The sequence below is a fragment of the Schistocerca cancellata genome, chromosome 6 (genome assembly GCF_023864275.1).
Source record: "Schistocerca cancellata isolate TAMUIC-IGC-003103 chromosome 6, iqSchCanc2.1, whole genome shotgun sequence".
Taxonomy (NCBI): Eukaryota; Metazoa; Arthropoda; class Insecta; order Orthoptera; family Acrididae; genus Schistocerca; species Schistocerca cancellata.
The window spans coordinates 564,238,206-564,258,567 of record NC_064631.1 but is presented as its reverse complement, the minus strand read 5'-3'; the positions used below and the strand labels follow the sequence as shown (position 1 = coordinate 564,258,567).

The window sequence follows — 20,362 nt, the reverse complement described above, 5'->3', positions numbered from 1 at the left end:
GCGAGATGACAGGCATCTTATACGCATGGCCGTAACGGATCGTACAGTCACGTCTCGATCCCTGAGTCAACAGATGGGGACGTTTGCAAGACAACATCCATCTGGACGAACAGATTGACGACGTTTGCAGCAGCGTGGACTATCAACTCGGGGACCACGGCTGCGGTTACCCTTGACGGTGCATCACAGACAGGAACGCCTGCGATGGTGTACGCAACGACAAACCAAGGTGCGCGAATGGCAAAACGTAATTTTTCGGATGAATCCAGGTTCTGTTTACAGTATCACGATGGTCGCACCCGTGTTTGGCGACATCGCCGTGAACGCACATTGGAAGCGTGTATTCGTCATCGCCATGCTGGCGTATCACCCGGCTTGATGGCATGGGGTGCCATTGGTTACACGTCTCTGTCACCTCTTGTTCGCACTGACGCCATTTTGAACAGTGGACGTTACATTTCAGATGTGTTACTACCCATGGCTCTACCCTTTATTCGATCCCTGCGAAACCCTACATTTCAGCAGGATAATGTACGACCGCATGTTGCAGGTCCTGTACGAGCCTTTCTGGATACAGAAAATATTCGACTGCTGCCCTGCCTGGAATATTCTCCAGATCTCTCACCAATTGAAAACGTCTGGTCAATGGTGGCCGAGCAACTGGCTCATCACAATACGCCAGTCACTACTCTTGATGAACTGTGGTATCGTGTTGAAGCTGCATGGGCAGCTGTACCTGTACACGCCATCCAAGCTCTGTTTGACTCAATGCCCAAACCAAGGCCGTTATTACGGCCATAGTTGGTTGCTCTGGGTACTGATTTCTCTGGATCTATGCACCCAAACTGCGTGAAAATGTAATCACATGTCAGTTCTAGTATGATATATTTGTCCAATGAATACCAGTTTATCGTCTGCATTTCTTCTTGTTGTAGCAATTTTAATGGCTAGTGGTGTAATTCACTCGGCAACGCCTGATTTGACTGTATTACATCCAACTGCCTATGTTTGTTGTTGATGATGTTTATAACGCGATGGAAGGCTCGCTGGTTTACAGTCGGGTGACAGAGTTAACATATATGACCTTTCGACGGGTATCATACTTTTCCAGAAGGAGAAAACTATGGCCCTCTCTGAAATGTCTTGGCATCCTAACGGTGCCATCCGGTTGGAAACATAACAGCTTTCCATAATTAGCATACGCCGGAAATGTCTACATTTACGCATTGTATAATCTCTTCGCAAAAAACTAACTTTTCCGTTCAACTAGTCTTGCAGTTCTTTCGACGTCTGTGACAAAATTACAATGCCATTGTCAAAAGTTAGTATATTTATATTTTCTCCATGAATTTTAATTCCTCTTCTAAATTTTGGCTTAGTTCCTCATACTGATTTCTCACTGTAAGGATTGAATCCCATCGGAGGTAGGCTATAGTCCTATCTCATTTCCTTCTCAACTACTGTTTCCCTCTCAAGTACTTCAACTGTAAAATCTACAGTCTAGTCTCTTTAAAAGTTGTAGATAGCCTTTCACTCACTGCTCTTTATCACTGCTACCTTAAGAATCTTAAAGAGTGTATTCCAGCAAATATTCTTCAAAAGGTTTTTCTAAATCTACAAATGCTATAAACGTAGGTCTGCCTTCTCTGTCTATCTTTCAAGGTAAATCGTATGGTCAATATTGCCTCGCGTGTCCCTACATTTATCCGGAACACAAACAGGTCTTCAACTAACCCGCCTTACATAAGCCTTTCCATTGTTCTTTAAATAAACTGTGCCAGAATTTTTCATCCGTGATTTATTAGCCTGATTGTTTGGTAGTATTCACACCTGTCAAAACCTGCCTTCTTTGGAACTGAAATTATTACAGCCATCTTGAAAGCCGCAGGTGTTTCGTTTGTCTCATACACATTCCACTCTGAAGTACGATTACAGTAGTTTTGTCATTGAATATTATGCCAATGATTTATGACTGAATATTGTCAACCTTGAATCCGATCTGTTATTTGAGTGTCAAATTCTTGTCGCAGTATCATACCTATGGCTTCATATACTTCCTCTCCCCTTTCCCTAATACTAAGGAGGTTACACATCGAACTACTGGCCCGATTCGGATATTTCCGTCCGGCAGCTTTGCGTGAAGTGATCGAATAGCATTCTCGCATTTGAGCAGCCTTTTGTAAACAATTCTGTTATAATTCGACAGCGAAGGAATATATCAAGGCGCGAATCTTCTGTGGCGTGTTGTATACGAATAAGAGAATGTGCGCTGTCAGATAGGACATTACTGTGTTGTTTGCCCTTTGTTGACGGTGGTAAATTATCAAATGCTCCATGTCATCCCAGATATGCATTACAATAACGAAAATAATTCAAGTACCTGGCTGAACAGTGTCGTATTAGCAAGTGAGAATTATCAGTCATCGTTTCAAATAGTTCACGGCGTACTCTTACCTTACAATGGGCGAATAACCACTTTCACTCAACAGCCCCAGTGGCTTTTTTAATGCTTCTAGCGTCCAATGGCCACAGTAATATACGCATTTTGTAGCTTCCTGGCAGACTGAAACTGTGTGCCGGATCAGGACTCGAAACCGAGACCTTCCATGTCTGTTCTTAACCGAAAAAAAAAAATCTACGCATGACTCGTGAAACTTCCTCAAATTAATACTTACGCCAGTAGCTCCTTCTTAGGTTCCATACTTCATAGAAGTTCTCTTGCACCTCTTTCGGGCTTACCACTACTGCTAGAAAGTATACAGGGTCGCCAGAAACAGTGTGAAGAGCTTTTAAGCTTTTGCAAGGTTGGTGCGGTGAGAAATAATTGTTAAGAAAAAAATTCGATACGTTGCGCTATTTCCTAGTCAATTAACATTGAAGTCCGCCAAACAGGCCGTTGCGCTCGCAAAATCAAGCGGACCGCCAGATAAAATTACTGTCAGTTGTTCTCTTAGCGTAGACGAAAGCACACGAGACTGCTGAGGCTTTGGCCCTGTTTCGATCGTTACTACCGTCCGATGTCCTATTTTTGTATCACCATCTCGTTCGATCTTAGGAAACCAAACGAAGAATAGCGTCTCTGGCTGGCATCGTGAAATTGCGCCCGCAACGGCCTGGTTGGATAACTTCAATGTTAATTAATTCGTAAACGGTGCAAAGTATGGAATTTTTTCTTAACAATTATTTCTGAGCATAACCTTACTTGTAAACACCCTTACAAGCTTTTCTGACTGTCTCTGACCAGCTTGTATAATGGAGAAGTGGCTTAGTCACAGTCTAGGGTATTGTTTCAGGAATAAATTATCCCTCTGCATCGGAGTGTTCGTACATTCCGATAACACTGATAATATAGTTTGTTATAAAATTTTTGTTTATAATTATCTGCAAATTGTATTATGGTTATTTACATTGAAATTTGTCTTAACTTAACAGCAATGGTTTGTAGCCTCTGAATCCTTCCTAAATCCGAAAAAATGGAGCAGTAATAACGAAAAGAAAATTGGAAAGGGTTTTTTGAGTAATGGAGGAAGGTGCACACTTCCAAAGCTTTCTGTGAACAACATCTGCGAAAATCTACGAGTAATCTATGTTAATACAAGTAACGTAATATCTCATACAACATGTCATGTACGAGTAACTGTGCCAACGCAATTAGATCTGCACTTTAAACGTTTGTGAACTTCAAGAATTCTGTAGCTATAGAAACACAATGACAGTTGCCCGAAAAAAAAAGAGTTCCAAATGAGGGTTTAACGTCACATCACGGCGAGGTCACTGGACAGGAACTGAAGCTCTTATCGGGGAAGAATTTCAATGAAAATCAGTCGTGTTCTTTCGAGAAAAAAGAAAAAAAAAAGACATCCCAGCATCCGTCTCAAACAATTTAAGGAAATAAAGGAAAATATTAATCTCGATTACCGTCCCCCATAATACAAATTCGGTGTCTTGCCTGTGCGGCAAATTGGTTGGTGTATCCGAGATACCATCAGCTGCATGTGAAGCATGAAAAAGTTGCAGAGCGTAATCCCGTCACATGTATATTACGTCTGTGTTTCAGAGAATATTTTCAACCTGGAGTCTGAGGAATGGTTCAGAGTGCTATTAACTACAGCTATTGTCCTTTTCTCTGATGTGGACATTTCAACGCATACAGCATACAACTTGAAACTGTAATTCTTGTGAAGTCCTTTGTAAGAATGCGAGATCTGCTTTACTTTATTTAAGCGTCTTTTCCTATTGTAGTGTGGCTCGCCCTCATGTGTTCCACAGTTTGCAAACCCCAGGTGCATCTCAGGTACTCTCGAGAACGTCCCAGATTTGAGACGCACGATGTCATCTCACGTTTTGGATTTTCGGAAAATGTCGGCCAATAATTACCTGCTGTTCCATCTGCACTACTGCTGCTTCAGATCAACAGCGGGCAGAGATCTTAAAAACAGCGATACTGGGATGTTCATATTAAGGTGTACAAATTTTATTTACATGTGAAGCAGCTAGCGTCAGACCACGTACTAAAATTTTCGCTGTGATCTTTTACGTGTGAGAAAGTAGAGCGTTATTTACATTCGAAGGAGGTCGCTTCAGGCCACGTACAAAAAGTGCCTATTCAGTATGAGAAAGCAAATTCTTTTAGCTATATGAATGAAAGAGCCAACGGCCATGCCGCAGTGGTCACACCGGTTCGCGTCATATCACCGAAATTAAGCGCTGTTGGGCTTGGCTAGCACTTGGATGGTTCTGCTTAGTGCTGTTGGCAAGCGGGGTTGTGAGGCCAATTGAGAAATTATTTGACTACGAAGTTGGGGCACAGGTCACGAAAACTGACTAGGGCTGGGAGAGCGGTGTGCTGACCACATGCCCCTCGACATCCGCATCCGGTGACAACTAAGGTGATGACTACACGGCGGTCAGTCGGTACCGTTAGGCCTTCAAGGACTGTTGACACAGTGTTTGTTTGTTTGTTTGTTTGTACGTGGGTGACAGAAAAGCATGAGCGAGAAACACAAGAGTAAGTAAAAAAAAGAGAAAAATTTCTCTGCTATAAACCTGCCAGCTTCGCAACACTCTTCCACAAATGTGTAGGCCGTTAAAGGTGCAATTACATGCTACATTATAACCTAAAGAACTCACAGGTTTTCTCCGTATTCTTTCCATTTTCCATCTTGTCTCCTTCGACGAATCCTTTATTTTTCAGTTGCATGAGCAGATCTATAAAATCCTTCTTGGTCACATTGTTCTTCTCCCTATATTCTACATTGTCTGCAATCATTTTCCGGAAGTAGCTGCTGACTTCTGTGAAGCCACCCTTGATCCTGAAAAGCGAAATACTTAATATGAATTGTGTTATTTCGCCTCTTACATAGTAATAGTTTCAACACCTGACTCATATAGAGAACGCAATTTACCGTTCTAGCAATGTTCTGTGTGATCACAATACTCAGTTGTAATTTAAATGCTTTTGTTCATGGAACAAAAAATAAAGGACAACAGTAATATGCTGATGCAGAATGTCTCTCCAATTGCAGAACACATAAAATACTAACTCTACTAACTATGTCTCAAGAGAAATTCTTTAGTAGCAATTGTAGTACGGAAACGGAGAGACCATTAAACGTTTACATATTTACTATTGGAAATGGGACCACAAAGCTGCTCCGATGTGTTAACATTAATTTACATATTTTTTTCCTTTATTAATCATACTCCGTTAGTATAAAGATAAAGAAGAATCATCATCAATATGAAACAAGTGAAGTCGTACATTAACAGGCATAAGCAAGTACTGCAAGCGTTCTTAGGAAAATGGATGTTTTCGAGACTGAATGTAATGGAAAATAGGAGGATTCTAGTAATAACAGGAGATGGATGATATACGCCATGTATATAAAGTGAGAACCGACAAAATGTGACGATGCAAAATGTCGTAGTAATGTACACTAAAAGATCAGAATAAATCATGAAGATGAAGACGGATGATATATCTGCCATTTCAGAAAGAACTGTGCAAGGATATTATAAGACAAGGAAAATGACGTGATGTTTCGATGATTCTCTATTTCGAATAAGGGAGCACACAAACACTCCAATATGAGTGTAACAGAAACGGAGTGCACCGACGATGTAATAAAAATTCCAATAATAGTTATACCGATAATAATAATAATAATAATAGCTTTTTGTTATTTCCCTTATTTATGGATTCACAACCACTAAAAATTTATTAAAGGATGTTAGTTGAATAAGAAGATTTACTCACCACTATCGGCGACTTACTGCCGGCTGTCATTTTCAACTGTACATGTATATACACTGAAGAGCCAAAGAAACAGGTACACCTACCTAATATAGTGTACGCCCCCGCGAGCACGCAGAAGTGCCGCAACACGACGTGGTCATGGATTCGACTCATGTCTGAAGCAGTGCTGGAGGCAATTGACACCATGAATCCTCCAGGGCTGTCAATAAATCCCTGAGAGTACAAGGGAGTGGAGGTCTCTGAACAGCACGTGGCCACGCAGCCCAGATATGCTCAATAATGTTCACGTCTGGGGAGTTCGGTGGCCAGCGGAAGGGTTTAAACTCAGAATAGTGTTCCTGCAGTCACTCTGTAGCAATTCTGGACGTGTGGAGTGTAGCATTGTCCTGCAGGAATTGCCCGAGTCCGTTCGAATGCACAAAGGACATGAATGAATGCAGGTGATCAGACAGGATGCTTACGTACACGTCACCTGTCAGAGTCGTATCTAGACGTATCATGGGTCCCATATCATTCCAACTCCACACGCTCAACACCATTAAGGAGCCTCCACCAACTTCAACAAGATCCTTGGATTCATGCAGGGTCCATGGAATCATGAGATTGTCTCCATACCCGTATACGTCCATCCGCTCCATACTTTTTGAAACGAGACTCGTCCGACCATCCAAAAAGTTTCCAGTCATCAGCAGTCCAATTCCAGTGTTGAAAGGCTCAGGTTAGTCGTAAAGCTTTGTGTCGTGCAGTCATCAAGGGTACACGAGTGGGCCTTCGGTTCCGAAAGCCCGTATCGATTATGTTTCGTTGAATGGTTCACATGCTGACACTTGTTGATGGCCCAGCATTAAATTTGCAGAACTTCTGTGACGTTGAACTATTCTCTTCGGTCGTCGTTGGTCTCGTTCTTACCGGGTCTTTTTCCGGCCGTAGTCATGTCGGAGATTCTTTGGCGCTTCTGTGTATGATCATATACATGTTCACAACTTTCAGTTTAGACTCACACATGTATGGGATAACTTACTAATGTTCACCCTGTATAATTCGTTCCATGTAGACAAGGGTATGAACAAATTCACTTTGTGTTAAGTTTAGAAACATGATTGGAATTCAGCTGTATCGAAGACGTATTTGAAAAACGCAAGACACTGTGTCTTACTTGGTGGTGTACCTACTCGTGCTCTTAGTAGTAAACGTCATAGTGTGTAGAAGTAAAGTCGAGTGTTCGTGTTCGCCCCCCCTCATTCCTTTACTTTCTAAATCTCATTTCGTCTGTCTGCGATATGCGTCATTCTGATGAAAGCTCAAAAATAATTTACCTGACTTCCTGACACGCCGGTAACAGCAATATTTCCATAAACATTTCGCACATGACTATCTGGCAGAATCATTTCATTTCTGCACGAGAGTTTCCTCTGGACGCAGTAGACGCTGGACAACGGTCATCTGGTGCTAGCCGACGTCCTCCCTGGTGATTGCGATGATTTGTGCCTTGTGGCTATTATCTACATTGCACGTTTCTGCATTTGTGATGGCAAGCATAAAATTATATACACTCCTGGAAATGGAAAAAAGAACACATTGACACCGGTGTGTCAGACCCAGCATACTTGCTCCGGACACTGCGAGAGGGCTGTACAAGCAATGATCACACGCACGGCACAGCGGACACACCAGGAACCGCGGTGTTGGCCGTCGAATGGCGCTAGCTGCGCAGCATTTGTGCACCGCCGCCGTCAGTGTCAGCCAATTTGCCGTGGCATACGGAGCTCCATCGCAGTCTTTAACACTGGTAGCATGCCGCGACAGCGTGGACGTGAACCGTATGTGCAGTTGACGGACTTTGAGCGAGGGCGTATAGTGGGCATGCGGGAGGCCGGGTGGACGTACCGCCGAATTGCTCAACACGTGGGGCGTGAGGTCTCCACAGTACATCGATGTTGTCGCCAGTGGTCGGCGGAAGGTGCACGTGCCCGTCGACCTGGGACCGGACCGCAGCGACGCACGGATGCACGCCAAGACTGTAGGATCCTACGCAGTGCCGTAGGGGACCGCACCGCCACTTCCCAGCAAATTATGGACACTGTTGCTCCTGGGGTATCGGCGAGGACCATTCGCAACCGTCTCCATGAAGCTTGTCTACGGTCCCGCACACCGTTAGGCCGTCTTCCGCTCACGCCCCAACATCGTGCAGCCCGCCTCCAGTGGTGTCGCGACAGGCGTGAATGGAGGGACGAATGGAGACGTGTCGTCTTCAGCGATGAGAGTCGCTTCTGCCTTGGTGCCAATGATGGTCGTATGCGTGTTTGTCGCCGTGCAGGTGAGCGCCACAATCAGGACTGATTACGACCGAGGCACACAGGGCCAATACCCGGCATCATGGTGTGGGGAGCGATCTCCTACACTGGCCGTACACCACTGGTGATCGTCGAGGGGACACTGAATAGTGCACGGTACATCCAAACCGTCATCGAACCCATCGTTCTACCATTCCTAGACCGGCAAGGGAACTTGCTGTTCCAACAGGACAATGCACGTCCGCATGTATCCCGTGCCACCCAACGTGCTCTAGAAGATGTAAGTCAACTACCCTGGCCAGCAAGATCTCCGGATCTGTCCCCCATTGAGCATGTTTGGGACTGGATGAAGCGTCGTCTCACGCGGTCTGCACGTCCAGCACGAACGCTGGTCCAACTGAGGCGCCAAGTGGAAATGGCATGGCAAGCCGTTCCACAGGACTACATCCAGCATCTCTACGATCGTCTCCATGGGAGAATAGCAGCCTGCATTGCTGCGAAAGGTGGATATACACTGTACTAGTGCCGACATTGTGCATGCTCTGTTGCCTGTGTCTATGTGCCTGTGGTTCTGTCAGTGTGATCATGTGATGTATCTGACCCCAGGAATGTGTCAATAAAGTTTCCCCTTCCTGGGACAATGAATTCACGGTGTTCTTATTTCAATTTCCAGGAGTGTATTATTCTAGTTTGATTTTCACTAGGAAAAATCTTCAACAAACGCTCCGAGTACAGCGTAGTGGCCGGCCGGAGTGGCCGAATGGTTCTAGGCGCTTCAGTCTGGAACCGCGCGACCGCTACGGTCGCAGGTTCGATTCCTGCCTCGGGCATGGATGTGTGTGATGTCCTTAGGTTAGTTAGGTTTAAGTAGGTCTAAGTTCTGGGGGACTGATGGCCTCCGATGTTAAATCCCATAGTGCTCAGAGCCATTTGAACCATTTTGAACAGTGTAGTGACAACAGCGTTGCTCAAACAGCATACGTGGTGAGGAATAATGAAGAATGTAACCTACCACTGCGGTCAAGATTTGTTTTAGTCAGTGGTCTTTTAAATGTACTATTTAAGGTTCTAGAGGGCGGTGACATAGTGAATGATCTTTATTTTAAGGTTATGAGGACTAGTGTTTAAGAATTAGGAAATGAAGTCTAAAAAATGTCTAACATTTACGACATTTGATTTTCTTTAGATTAATAGAGTGATAAAGACAGTTCAGGCAGCGGGGACTGGTCAAGACATTTTTGCCAGTTATGGGAGTAGTGCTACCGAAAAAATAACATCGAAATATAATTTTATCGTTTTAAGTAATAACCTTTTGGCGTGAATAAGCTGCTACATCAAGGGAGGCAATGGGCTTTGATCAGTGTGCGCAGTAACTGACCAATGTGCGACTTTGACCTATTAACCTTCATGTAGAATTAGCATTTAGTGGGTATGGTTCGAAAGTCTGGTACATGGGTACCACATGCTATAATCAAAGGAGAAAAGATAAAAAAGTTGACCATACAGCTGAGCATTCCTACTCCGCATCGTCTTTGCTTGCGTGATATTGTGCCTTTACATTAACTAGATAAAATGATATTAATAAAAAAAATTTTTTGGAAACAAGGTCAAATATTTAGTGAAATGTTGTGTCAAAAAGTAAGACATAAAATGAATTAGAAAAAACGTTTCAAATGAGTTTGAATGACGGTCTAAATCATGTAGGGGTGAGAAAAACAGGTCTTTATTGAGAATGTGCCTTCCCTTTTCTGATATTTGAACGATTCTCTACTAAAAAATTTCTTAGGCTTAGACAATATTGTTTTGCAGAACTAGGTCTCGCGCTGGTCAATTTGATATTCTGTTTGTCCATACTTTTGTCTTAGCTTGGTTATGAAAATTCTGGTAAAACTCTATTGTGTAATTATCCCTCAAATCACTAATTAACATTTGTAATAAGCTTTATAACTTCCAAAAAATTAAATATTTTCAGCTAATCTAGACATCAGGCTGGTCAATATGAGACCTTATTTGTACATATCCCACTTTTCATTAGTCTATGAAAATTCGGACCAACTTTTTCCCTCAAATCACTAATTAAATCTGTGTTAATTAGCCTGATACCTTTCAGGCAAATAAGCCATAATTTCCAAAACCTGGCCTTACGTTTGTCAATTTGATATCGCATTTGCCTTTCTCCAACTTACTGTTTGGTTATGAAAATTCTGACAAAAACCGAGTTGGTGATTTATTAGGAAGTCTTATTTTCACTTTAATCAAACATGTTAACAGGAAGGCTGTTGAGTACCATGAACAGATTGCAGAAAGTATGCCCATCGCCACTGGCATATGCAATTCTACTTGGACTGGTGGTATAGTTACCGCTAAACCAATAAATTCCCACAGGCAAGAAATCGAAAATCGATCCAAGTGTTATCACACACCTGCACAAAGTGTGAGAATCTATACTGTTAATAACCAATTTTATCTCGTATGTTTAATAAGCCACCGAAAAACGCTCTAAAATATGCACTGTTCTAATGCAAATGAATTACAGCTTACCATGATGGCGAAAATCTAATAAAACAAAAAATATCAATGATACGAGCCAGCCAGACATCTCTTGTGTCATTAAGTTAGTACACATTTTTTACCTCAGAGTGGTCTGTGTTTGCATGCAGTCCTGTGTCATAATCAAGAAGCATTTTGAGGCTGTCACAAATGTATGTATACCTGGGAATGAGAATAGGAGGAAAAAGGAACCCTGGGTAACAAATTATTCAGTGCAGCATATAAATTTATCAATATGTTTAAAAAAACTAAAAATTATGTCACTATGTGCAGAAACATGCAAGTTTCATCCAGGATGTTAAAGTATCTTAATTTGATACAGGGGTTATTAAAACAAGACTGTGATACGATTTAAAATGGATATGAGAAGATTTCCTGCTGTTAATATGGCAACTTGCAGCACGGTAGGACAAGGGGTACAAAGCAAACAAAGTAGCTGAGTCTACACTGGAGACAGCACAGGCAGTTTTGCTGTACGGTGAAAAAACGTTAGCACTTAGCTAGTGAACCAGTGTTTCCTGCACTCAACTCATGATGATGTAGTAATTGATAATACAAACAATTCACAAACTAAAATTAGTTGTAGATTTTTGGTGAGTTGACCTTATTGAAATGAAAATTATAAATTTGATAACCCAATGGTACATCGTCAGTGAGAATCATTCAGATGGTTTAACATAAACGAGAAGAATATGCCAAGTGAATTTAGTAGACTAATCCTGTGGCACATCACATCAGGAAGTACGAGATGGTCATATATTTGACAAACATATTCTACAACGTTGCCAAGTCTCAGTTACACCAGTGGCAGGATAAATATGCTTCCACAACCGATATAGAGGTCGAACTAGCTCCCCCTCAGGAAGCTCACGCACCGAAGGCAGGATAACACTTGCTGCTGCCATGTGGACTGCAAGCTGAAACACCTAAACAATACGGGTGCCGTCCTCTTTCTCAGCAGCCGCTTTAACTATTTCTGTTTTCTTGTTTTAAGAAGAATGTACTCTAAAAGGCTCATTTACTAAAACCAGCTCACTTTATTAGGTTCGACAGGTGCTATAGGGTAGACGTTATGACCCAGTGACATATTTTGTTCTTTTGAATATTACAGACTTGAACATATAGACTTACTGGTATTACTGTAGAGTGTAGTCGTGTATGGAAGTGAAATGTGGGTGATAAGCAGTTCAGTCAATAAAGAGTAGAAACTTCTGAAATATGAAGCTATTTGAAGAATGCTGAGGATTACATGGTTAAACTGAAAAAAAAAATGAGGAGGTACTGGATCGAACAGGGGAAAAGAGAAATTCATGGCACATCTTGACTAAAGGAATTTATCGGTTGAGAGTACACTTCTTGAGGTATAAAAGAATTGTCATTTTGGTAATGGAGGAAAATGTAGCAGGCAAAAACTGTAAAGGGAGACCAAATCCTGAATACAGTAAGCAGCTACAAATGGATGTAATACATGCATTCAGTGCAGAACCCATCTGCTGCAGGTTTCACGCATGTTATAAGATTGATTCACTTCTGTTGTATGACCATCTATTGTATGAATGTAATCCAAGTACGTTGGAATTTAGCTTTGATAAGCTCTTTTAGTGCAGGTCTGATTTGGTAATGAACGGCTACGTTCCAAACTAGTCACCAGTACAAATTATACTCTACTCTGACAGAAATGTAATAAGGACATACGATTAGTATCTAACTATGCAGAAACACTGTGAATTGGAGTACCCGAGAATGAGATTTGAACACTTATTTTATGAAATACTGCCAATGACTGTACTACGCAAAAAATTTCAACAATAGATCCCACAGGTTGTTCGTTTAGTACAAGTAATTTGAAGAGTAGCAACAGAGTTTTACGACTGTACGTCTTTAACTGACCTATTAATTATCTGACCTGTGTCAGAGTGTATCAGCCGCTGTCTTTCGGGCTTAGTTAACTGACCTGGCTCGGGTTTATTTCGGCAGTGTGACGTTTGTGGCAATTGTTATGCCTCTTGCCATTTCATACGGTGTATATATTTATTCGTTCGACATCTTGAAGACAATAATGTACCAGAAAGTAAAAATACATCGCAATATTAAATCAAATAGTAAATCAACACTAATCGTTATAAACCAGATAACACGTGAAAGTACACTCCTGGAAATTGAAATAAGAACACCGTGAATTCATTGTCCCAGGAAGGGGAAACTTTATTGACACATTCCTGGGGTCAGATACATCACATGATCACACTGACAGAACCACAGGCACATAGACACAGGCAACAGAGCATGCACAATGTCGGCACTAGTACAGTGTATATCCACCTTTCGCAGCAATGCAGGCTGCTATTCTCCCATGGAGACGATCGTAGAGATGCTGGATGTAGTCCTGTGGAACGGCTTGCCATGCCATTTCCACCTGGCGCCTCAGTTGGACCAGCGTTCGTGCTGGACGTGCAGACCGCGTGAGACGACGCTTCATCCAGTCCCAAACATGCTCAATGGGGGACAGATCCGGAGATCTTGCTGGCCAGGGTAGTTGACTTACACCTTCTAGAGCACGTTGGGTGGCACGGGATACATGCGGACGTGCATTGTCCTGTTGGAACAGCAAGTTCCCTTGCCGGTCTAGGAATGGTAGAACGATGGGTTCGATGACGGTTTGGATGTACCGTGCACTATTCAGTGTCCCCTCGACGATCACCAGTGGTGTACGGCCAGTGTAGGAGATCGCTCCCCACACCATGATGCCGGGTGTTGGCCCTGTGTGCCTCGGTCGTATGCAGTCCTGATTGTGGCGCTCACCTGCACGGCGCCAAACACGCATACGACCATCATTGGCACCAAGGCAGAAGCGACTCTCATCGCTGAAGACAACACGTCTCCATTCGTCCCTCCATTCACGCCTGTCGCAACAACCACTGGAGGCGGGCTGCACGATGTTGGGGCGTGAGCGGAAGACGGCCTAACGGTGTGCGGGACCGTAGCCCAGCTTCATGGAGACGGTTGCGAATGGTCCTGGCCGATACCCCAGGAGCAACAGTGTCCCTAATTTGCTGGGAAGTGGCGGTGCGGTCCCCTACGGCACTGCGTAGGATCCTACGGTCTTGGCGTGCATCCGTGCGTCGCTGCGGTCCGGTCCCAGGTCGACGGGCACGTGCACCTTCCGCCGACCACTGGCGACAACATCGATGTACTGTGGAGACCTCACGCCCCACGTGTTGAGCAATTCGGCGGTACGTCCACCCGGCCTCCCGCATGCCCACTATACGCCCTCGCTCAAAGTCCGTCAACTGCACATACGGTTCACGTCCACGCTGTCGCGGCATGCTACCAGTGTTAAAGACTGCGATGGAGCTCCGTATGCCACTGCAAACTGGCTGACACTGACGGCGGCGGTGCACAAATGCTGCGCAGCTAGCGCCATTCGACGGCCAACACCGCGGTTCCTGGTGTGTCCGCTGTGCCGTGCGTGTGATCATTGCTTGTACAGCCCTCTCGCAGTGTCCGGAGCAAGTATGGTGGGTCTGACACACCGGTGTCAATGTGTTCTTTTTTCCATTTCCAGGAGTGTATTTTAATGAGACAAGATATACAATGAGATGACAAAAGTTATGGAACGTCGTTTTGCCAGACATAGTGCAGAAAATTGGCGTGGCGTGGAACCAACAAGTTGTTGTAAGTCCGCTGCAGACATATTGAGCCATGCTGCCTTTACAACCATCCATAATTGTGTAAGTGTTGCCGTTGCAGGATTTTGTGCACGAACTGAACTGTTCGATGGGAAATAATGTCAGGTGATATGGATGATCAAATCATTCGCTCGTACTGCCCAGAATATTCTTCAAACCAATTGTGAACAATTGTGGCCCAGTGACATCGTGAACTGTCATCCATAAAAATTCTATCGTTTTTTTGGGAACATGAAGTCCATGAATGTCTGCAAATGGTCTCTAAGTAGCCGAACATAGCCATTTCCGGTCAGTTTAGTTGGACCAGAGAGCTCAGGCCATTCCACGTAAACACAGTCCCTACAATTACGGAGCCACCACGAGCTTGCACAATGCCTTGTTGACAACTTCGATCCATCGCTTCGTGGGGACTACGCCACACTCATCAGCTCTTACCAACTGAAATCTGGCCTCATCTGACAGGCCCTGGTTTTCCAGTTGTCTGGGGTCCAACCGATATGGTCACGAGCGCAGGAGATGCACTGCAAGTGATATCGTGTTGTTAGCAAAGGCTCTCGCGTCGGTCGTCTGCTGCCATAGCCCATTGACGCTAAATTTCGCCACACTGTCCTAACGACTACGTTCGTCGTGGATCCCGCATTGATCCCTTCGGTTATTTGACGCGAAGTTGTTTGTCTGTTAGCACTGACAACTTTACGCAATCACCGCTGCTCTCCGTCGTTAAGCGAAGGCCGTCGGCCACTGCAGTGTTAGTGGTGACAGGTAATGCCGGAATTTTGAATTCTTGGCACACTCTTGACACTGTAGATCTGGAAATACCGAACTGTGTGACGATTTCCGTAATACAGCTCCGCATTCGAAGTCCGTTAATTCCCACTGTGCGGCCATAATCACGTCGGAAACATTTTTGCATGAATCACTTGAGTACAAATGACAGGTATGCCAATGCGCTGCCCTTTTATTCCTTGTGTACGCGATGCTACCGCCATCTGTTTATGTGCACATCGCTGCCACATGACCTTTGTCACCTCAGTGTACACTATACAGACTACGGTCGAATAGCACTCTGAAGATTACTGAGGAACTGGAGGACACTCCAGTGACATCGTCGGTGGTTACAATTCGTCCTTCTTTGAAATAGTAAATTGCACAAATCATTGTCCATTGTTTGAAGTTCATCGCACTGAATGGAAAGGATCATTTTCAAGAACCTACTTTGTCATTAAGCCCTTACAGCGGCCCATTCAAGTCATTATTCTGTCTAACTTTGTCTCAGTCTTCCGGGAACTTGCTTGATCACATCCGTAATAAGGGATCGATTTTGTGGGATATTTCTTTGCTAGCGTTCCTACCAATCCCTTTCTACCTCACCGAGTGAGGCAGCGCAGTGGTTAGACACTGGACTCGCATTCGGGAGGACGACGGTTCCATCCCGCGTCAGTGATTTCCCTAAATCACTCCAGGCAAATGCCGGGATGGTTCCTTTCAAACGGCTCGGCCGACTTCCTTCCCCGTCCTTCCCTAATCTGATGAGACCGATGACCTCGCTGTCTGGTCTCCTTCCCCAAAACAACCCAACCCCTTTCTACCTCAAAACATTCTAATCTTTGGATGGTTTTCCAGAGAGGCTTTCTCGACTTCAGTCGATCCTTTCCGTGTAAATGATAATGAACTGGGAGACCGCATTGGTTTGATAATGTCCTACAAGTTCTTCATTGCAGCTTTGCGTCTGATGTTTTGTAGTTGCATGTTGCTAACACTGGTAGCTAGTTGGTTGGGGCCAGTTCCAGAGAACATGTTACGATCCTCACTGACTCACTGAGCTGCACATCAACTTTTCTATGTGGGCACTCACTGCCCGTGCTGGCGCACAACATTCTGCAGTACTATATAACAGTGCTAATGCTGACGTGCGCTGTATGTTTGCGTTGCTTCCCCATGAGGTGCTCGCTAGTTTGGCTGGTACAGAATTTCTTGATTTCTATTCTTGCTTCACTTCTTATAATTATCGCCTGTAGGAAAGTGCACAGTCAAAGTTAGTGCTAAGTATTTCGGTGTGTTTTCATATTTAACTGGCTCTCCGTTGAGTTTAAGGCTCAACTTTCTGTCAGCTTCTTTATTGTTGAGACGCATAGCGGTACTTACAGATTCGGAAGGATTTGGTTTCAAGTGCATTTTGTTACAATACTCATCAAGAGTATGTAGTTCACTATTAAAGTTAGCTTTTAGTTGTTCAAACGACTTTGACTGTGTGACAATTGCTATATTATCGGAAGGAGCAAATTTATGTAGCGGTGTGTTGTGCAAACCCGATATAAATAAGTTGAAAAGCAGGAGGACGAGCACTAAAACCTTGAGGTAGGCCTTTTAATGTAATCCAACAGTTTCTCTCATTCCTCTGACCAGCATGTGATGCGGAATGGATTTTGTTGCTGCGTTCATTAGTAGCCCGTTATATCTTTTGTAGTTTTCCAAACAATCGTTGACGCTATTAAAATTTTCCTATGCGTCCTACATATCTCCTCCAGCCTGTTCACTTTAGGTTCCAGCTAGAGAATGGTGGATTGTCTATAATCGGGGAAACTAACCCACCTTTGATTACCATTGGCAAGTGTTGACTGTTTGAGAAGACCTCTGTTACCCACCTTGATGACCAGTACCATTTATTCCATGAGTAGTTGATCATAAATCATAAGTCATCCTAGTATTCCACACTTTGGAATGGAAAATTTCCTTCTCTTTTGGATCATAAAGAAGATGTAGATCATAACAATCCACCCAAGTGGCCCGTCTTTCAATATCCTGATTATGTTTTGTGTAGCCCCATCGTGTGTGGTGTGAGCTGAAATACCCAACATCGTACATTTCTGAATGTTCGGCTTCTGGAAAGCTTCACGTGGTCCACTCATCATTTGGTGATTTATATATATTCCAATTTACCTAGTTTTATAAAACAAATACACTCAGTACTTGCGGTTCATTCTGCACTTCTGAACTGCAACACGATACTGGACTGCAGCAACCTACGGTGCTGTCATGAATGGCGGCGTATCTGTAGTGAAGGAAGGTAGGAAGAATATAGTCTAACGTCACGTCAACAAAGATATCATTAGAGACGAAGTACAAACTCGAAACTGGAAAGAATACGGAATGAAATCGGCTATGCTCTTTTGGAAGAACCATCTCGAAAATCGCCATAAACGATGTAGGGAAATCACAAATAAACTAATTCAGGATGGATGGACTGAGATTTGATCTGTACTTCTCCCGAGTATGAGCCCAGTGCCTTACATCTACGTTGCGTCGCTGAGACGCGGGTACGGGAATCATCATCTCAGAAATTTTGGCTGCTGACCTTGTTGTCTAACGGAGCTGTGAAGTCTAGTGACCTACAAAATGGACAGTGGAATGCGGTCCCGCAATGTTGATATCCGATAAGGAAGAGTCCGAGGCTGACCACAGAACAGCAACCCCAGATAAGTCAGTCTGGCTTTGTAATTCACCACTGTTCATCAATGGGGTCACCACTGTAGGCTATTGGTCAACAGACCCTCACGCAGGGGATCTGGATTCGATTCCTGGCACTGCCGGGGATTTTTTTTGTGGTGGAAGGAGTAGACTGTGGTGCATTCAGCCTCGTGATGCCAGTTGGGGAGCTACCTGACTGTAGCGCCTTCAAGGTCGAAACGTCTACGATGGCCAGGAGGCAATATGCTGACTCCATGTCCCTCGATACGGCATCCGATGGTGGATGGCTAACGACGACTATCGCGTGGTCTTCACGGCCTGATCGCAGGTTTCATTCCTTCCATCGATGGAATTCTGTTGTGGATTAGAGCTGTTCTTGACTGATTGCGGTGACAGTTACACATGTAAAAATTAGAATGTACAGCCAGATAAAAACTGCTTGCTGGATTAAGGTCAGAACCAAGAGACTTCTCTTGCACGCCGCTTGAACTAACCAGGCATGACTCACTTCCTTCCCACACGGCATCATTTCTACCCGTACCATTGACTTACTTTCCATACTGGGAACAGTCAAACTGGCATGACAGATCGTCTCTATATCCACACACGAGTCCCATCTGAATGAGGCTCACGACGCTAAGAATACTGTGTCCTATCCCTCCAGTTACAGGAACACACTTACCCTTAAGCAGCTTCTAACGACCTTGTCGTGCATGGGATGTCAAGCCCTGACATTCCTTCGATCTTCACCAACAGCTACAGATGGCCCTCCGATGATCCTTTGCTGAGACACGTTTCTTTGACACCTGTTGGAAGTAACAATTCTCTTCACGAGCCATGAGTTTTATTCAAAAACTTTTCTCATGTTTTCCAGAGCATTTCGCTCTCTTCCTACATGTTACCAATAACCAAAGGTGCATCTACATGAACCGTCTGTCTGACTTAGCAGAGCGTATGGCGGCGAACACATGACTGTCAGCTCCATCTGTTGGATAAATCAGGCATTCACTCATAGGGCTCTTTGAACTTTTGGTGGTCATCCGATCATAGTACCTCTGGGCTAGCGGTGGTAACATCCAATGGAGGTGTGAGAGCAGATTTTGTCGGGGGAAATAATGCACTACTTGGCAACTAACTGATGACTGATGTAGCTCATACTCCATTTACTTGTACCTCTCTTCCAGTCACTTTATACAAATATTTAGGGCCACGTGTAACAACTAAATATGCTTTCTTCCTATAAGCAGAGCAGTGGTCACTAACGCACGCTTGTGCAGTGGTGAGCAAGTCTGAGACTGATTCGAAACCTGATGGGGATGTAACTTTCACCACCATTATTTTAGCCGGAAAGAGCAGAAGTGGTAGCGTCAAGTTCTTTATAACCAAATTTTGGACCAAAGATCTGGATCAAAATCCACTGCTTTTTGCAGTGTCTCCTAGTGTGAAGGAATGTGTCACTTTTGATGATAATCTGCAAAACGAACTGACATAATCTTTCGAAGGACCCAATAGTGTTCGTCGAGAAAATTAGGCTGTGCCTACAAATTTTCACTGTTTCCTTTCAGTTCACGCATAGCAATACAGCTCTACGCTCAGTATGTCACTCACCACATTGTACATAGTAATTAGGTACACTTGATAACATGACAGAGCAAAGTAATGGCAACCACTTTCCTCTAGCAACTTGCCAGGAAAGAAATGTGGAGTCTTATCTATTCCTAACGCACATTTCCTAATCATAGGAAACTGTACTAATTACCTCAACATGTATATACAGGGTAATCCAGAAGTAAAACGACAGACTTTCAGTGGTTGTTCAGGGATATTTTGGATTATTTCGATATATATATATATATATATATATATATATATATATATATATATATATATATATATATATATATCCTGTCGATAATGTCCTACAATATGTAAAATATGTACAATGTACAATATGTATAATATGTACAAAATGTCATATATATATATATATATATATATATATATATATGCCGAAAATGTCCTACAATTGTATACATGTTCCCTATATATATATATACACTCCTGGAAATTGAAATAAGAACACCGTGAATTCATTGTCCCAGGAA

The 20,362-nt window shown here is 43.5% G+C and overlaps 1 protein-coding gene across 1 annotated transcript in view; it reads right to left on the bottom strand.

The window, feature by feature from the left end:
- LOC126191380 (cytochrome P450 6k1-like) overlaps positions 1-20,362 on the bottom strand; it is a 137,433-nt gene that overhangs the window by 28,840 nt on the left and 88,231 nt on the right. The window contains exon 5 of the mRNA XM_049932232.1: positions 5,131-5,312. Within this exon, the coding sequence (XP_049788189.1) occupies positions 5,131-5,312 (182 nt within the window). The remainder of the gene's footprint in view (positions 1-5,130; positions 5,313-20,362) is intronic.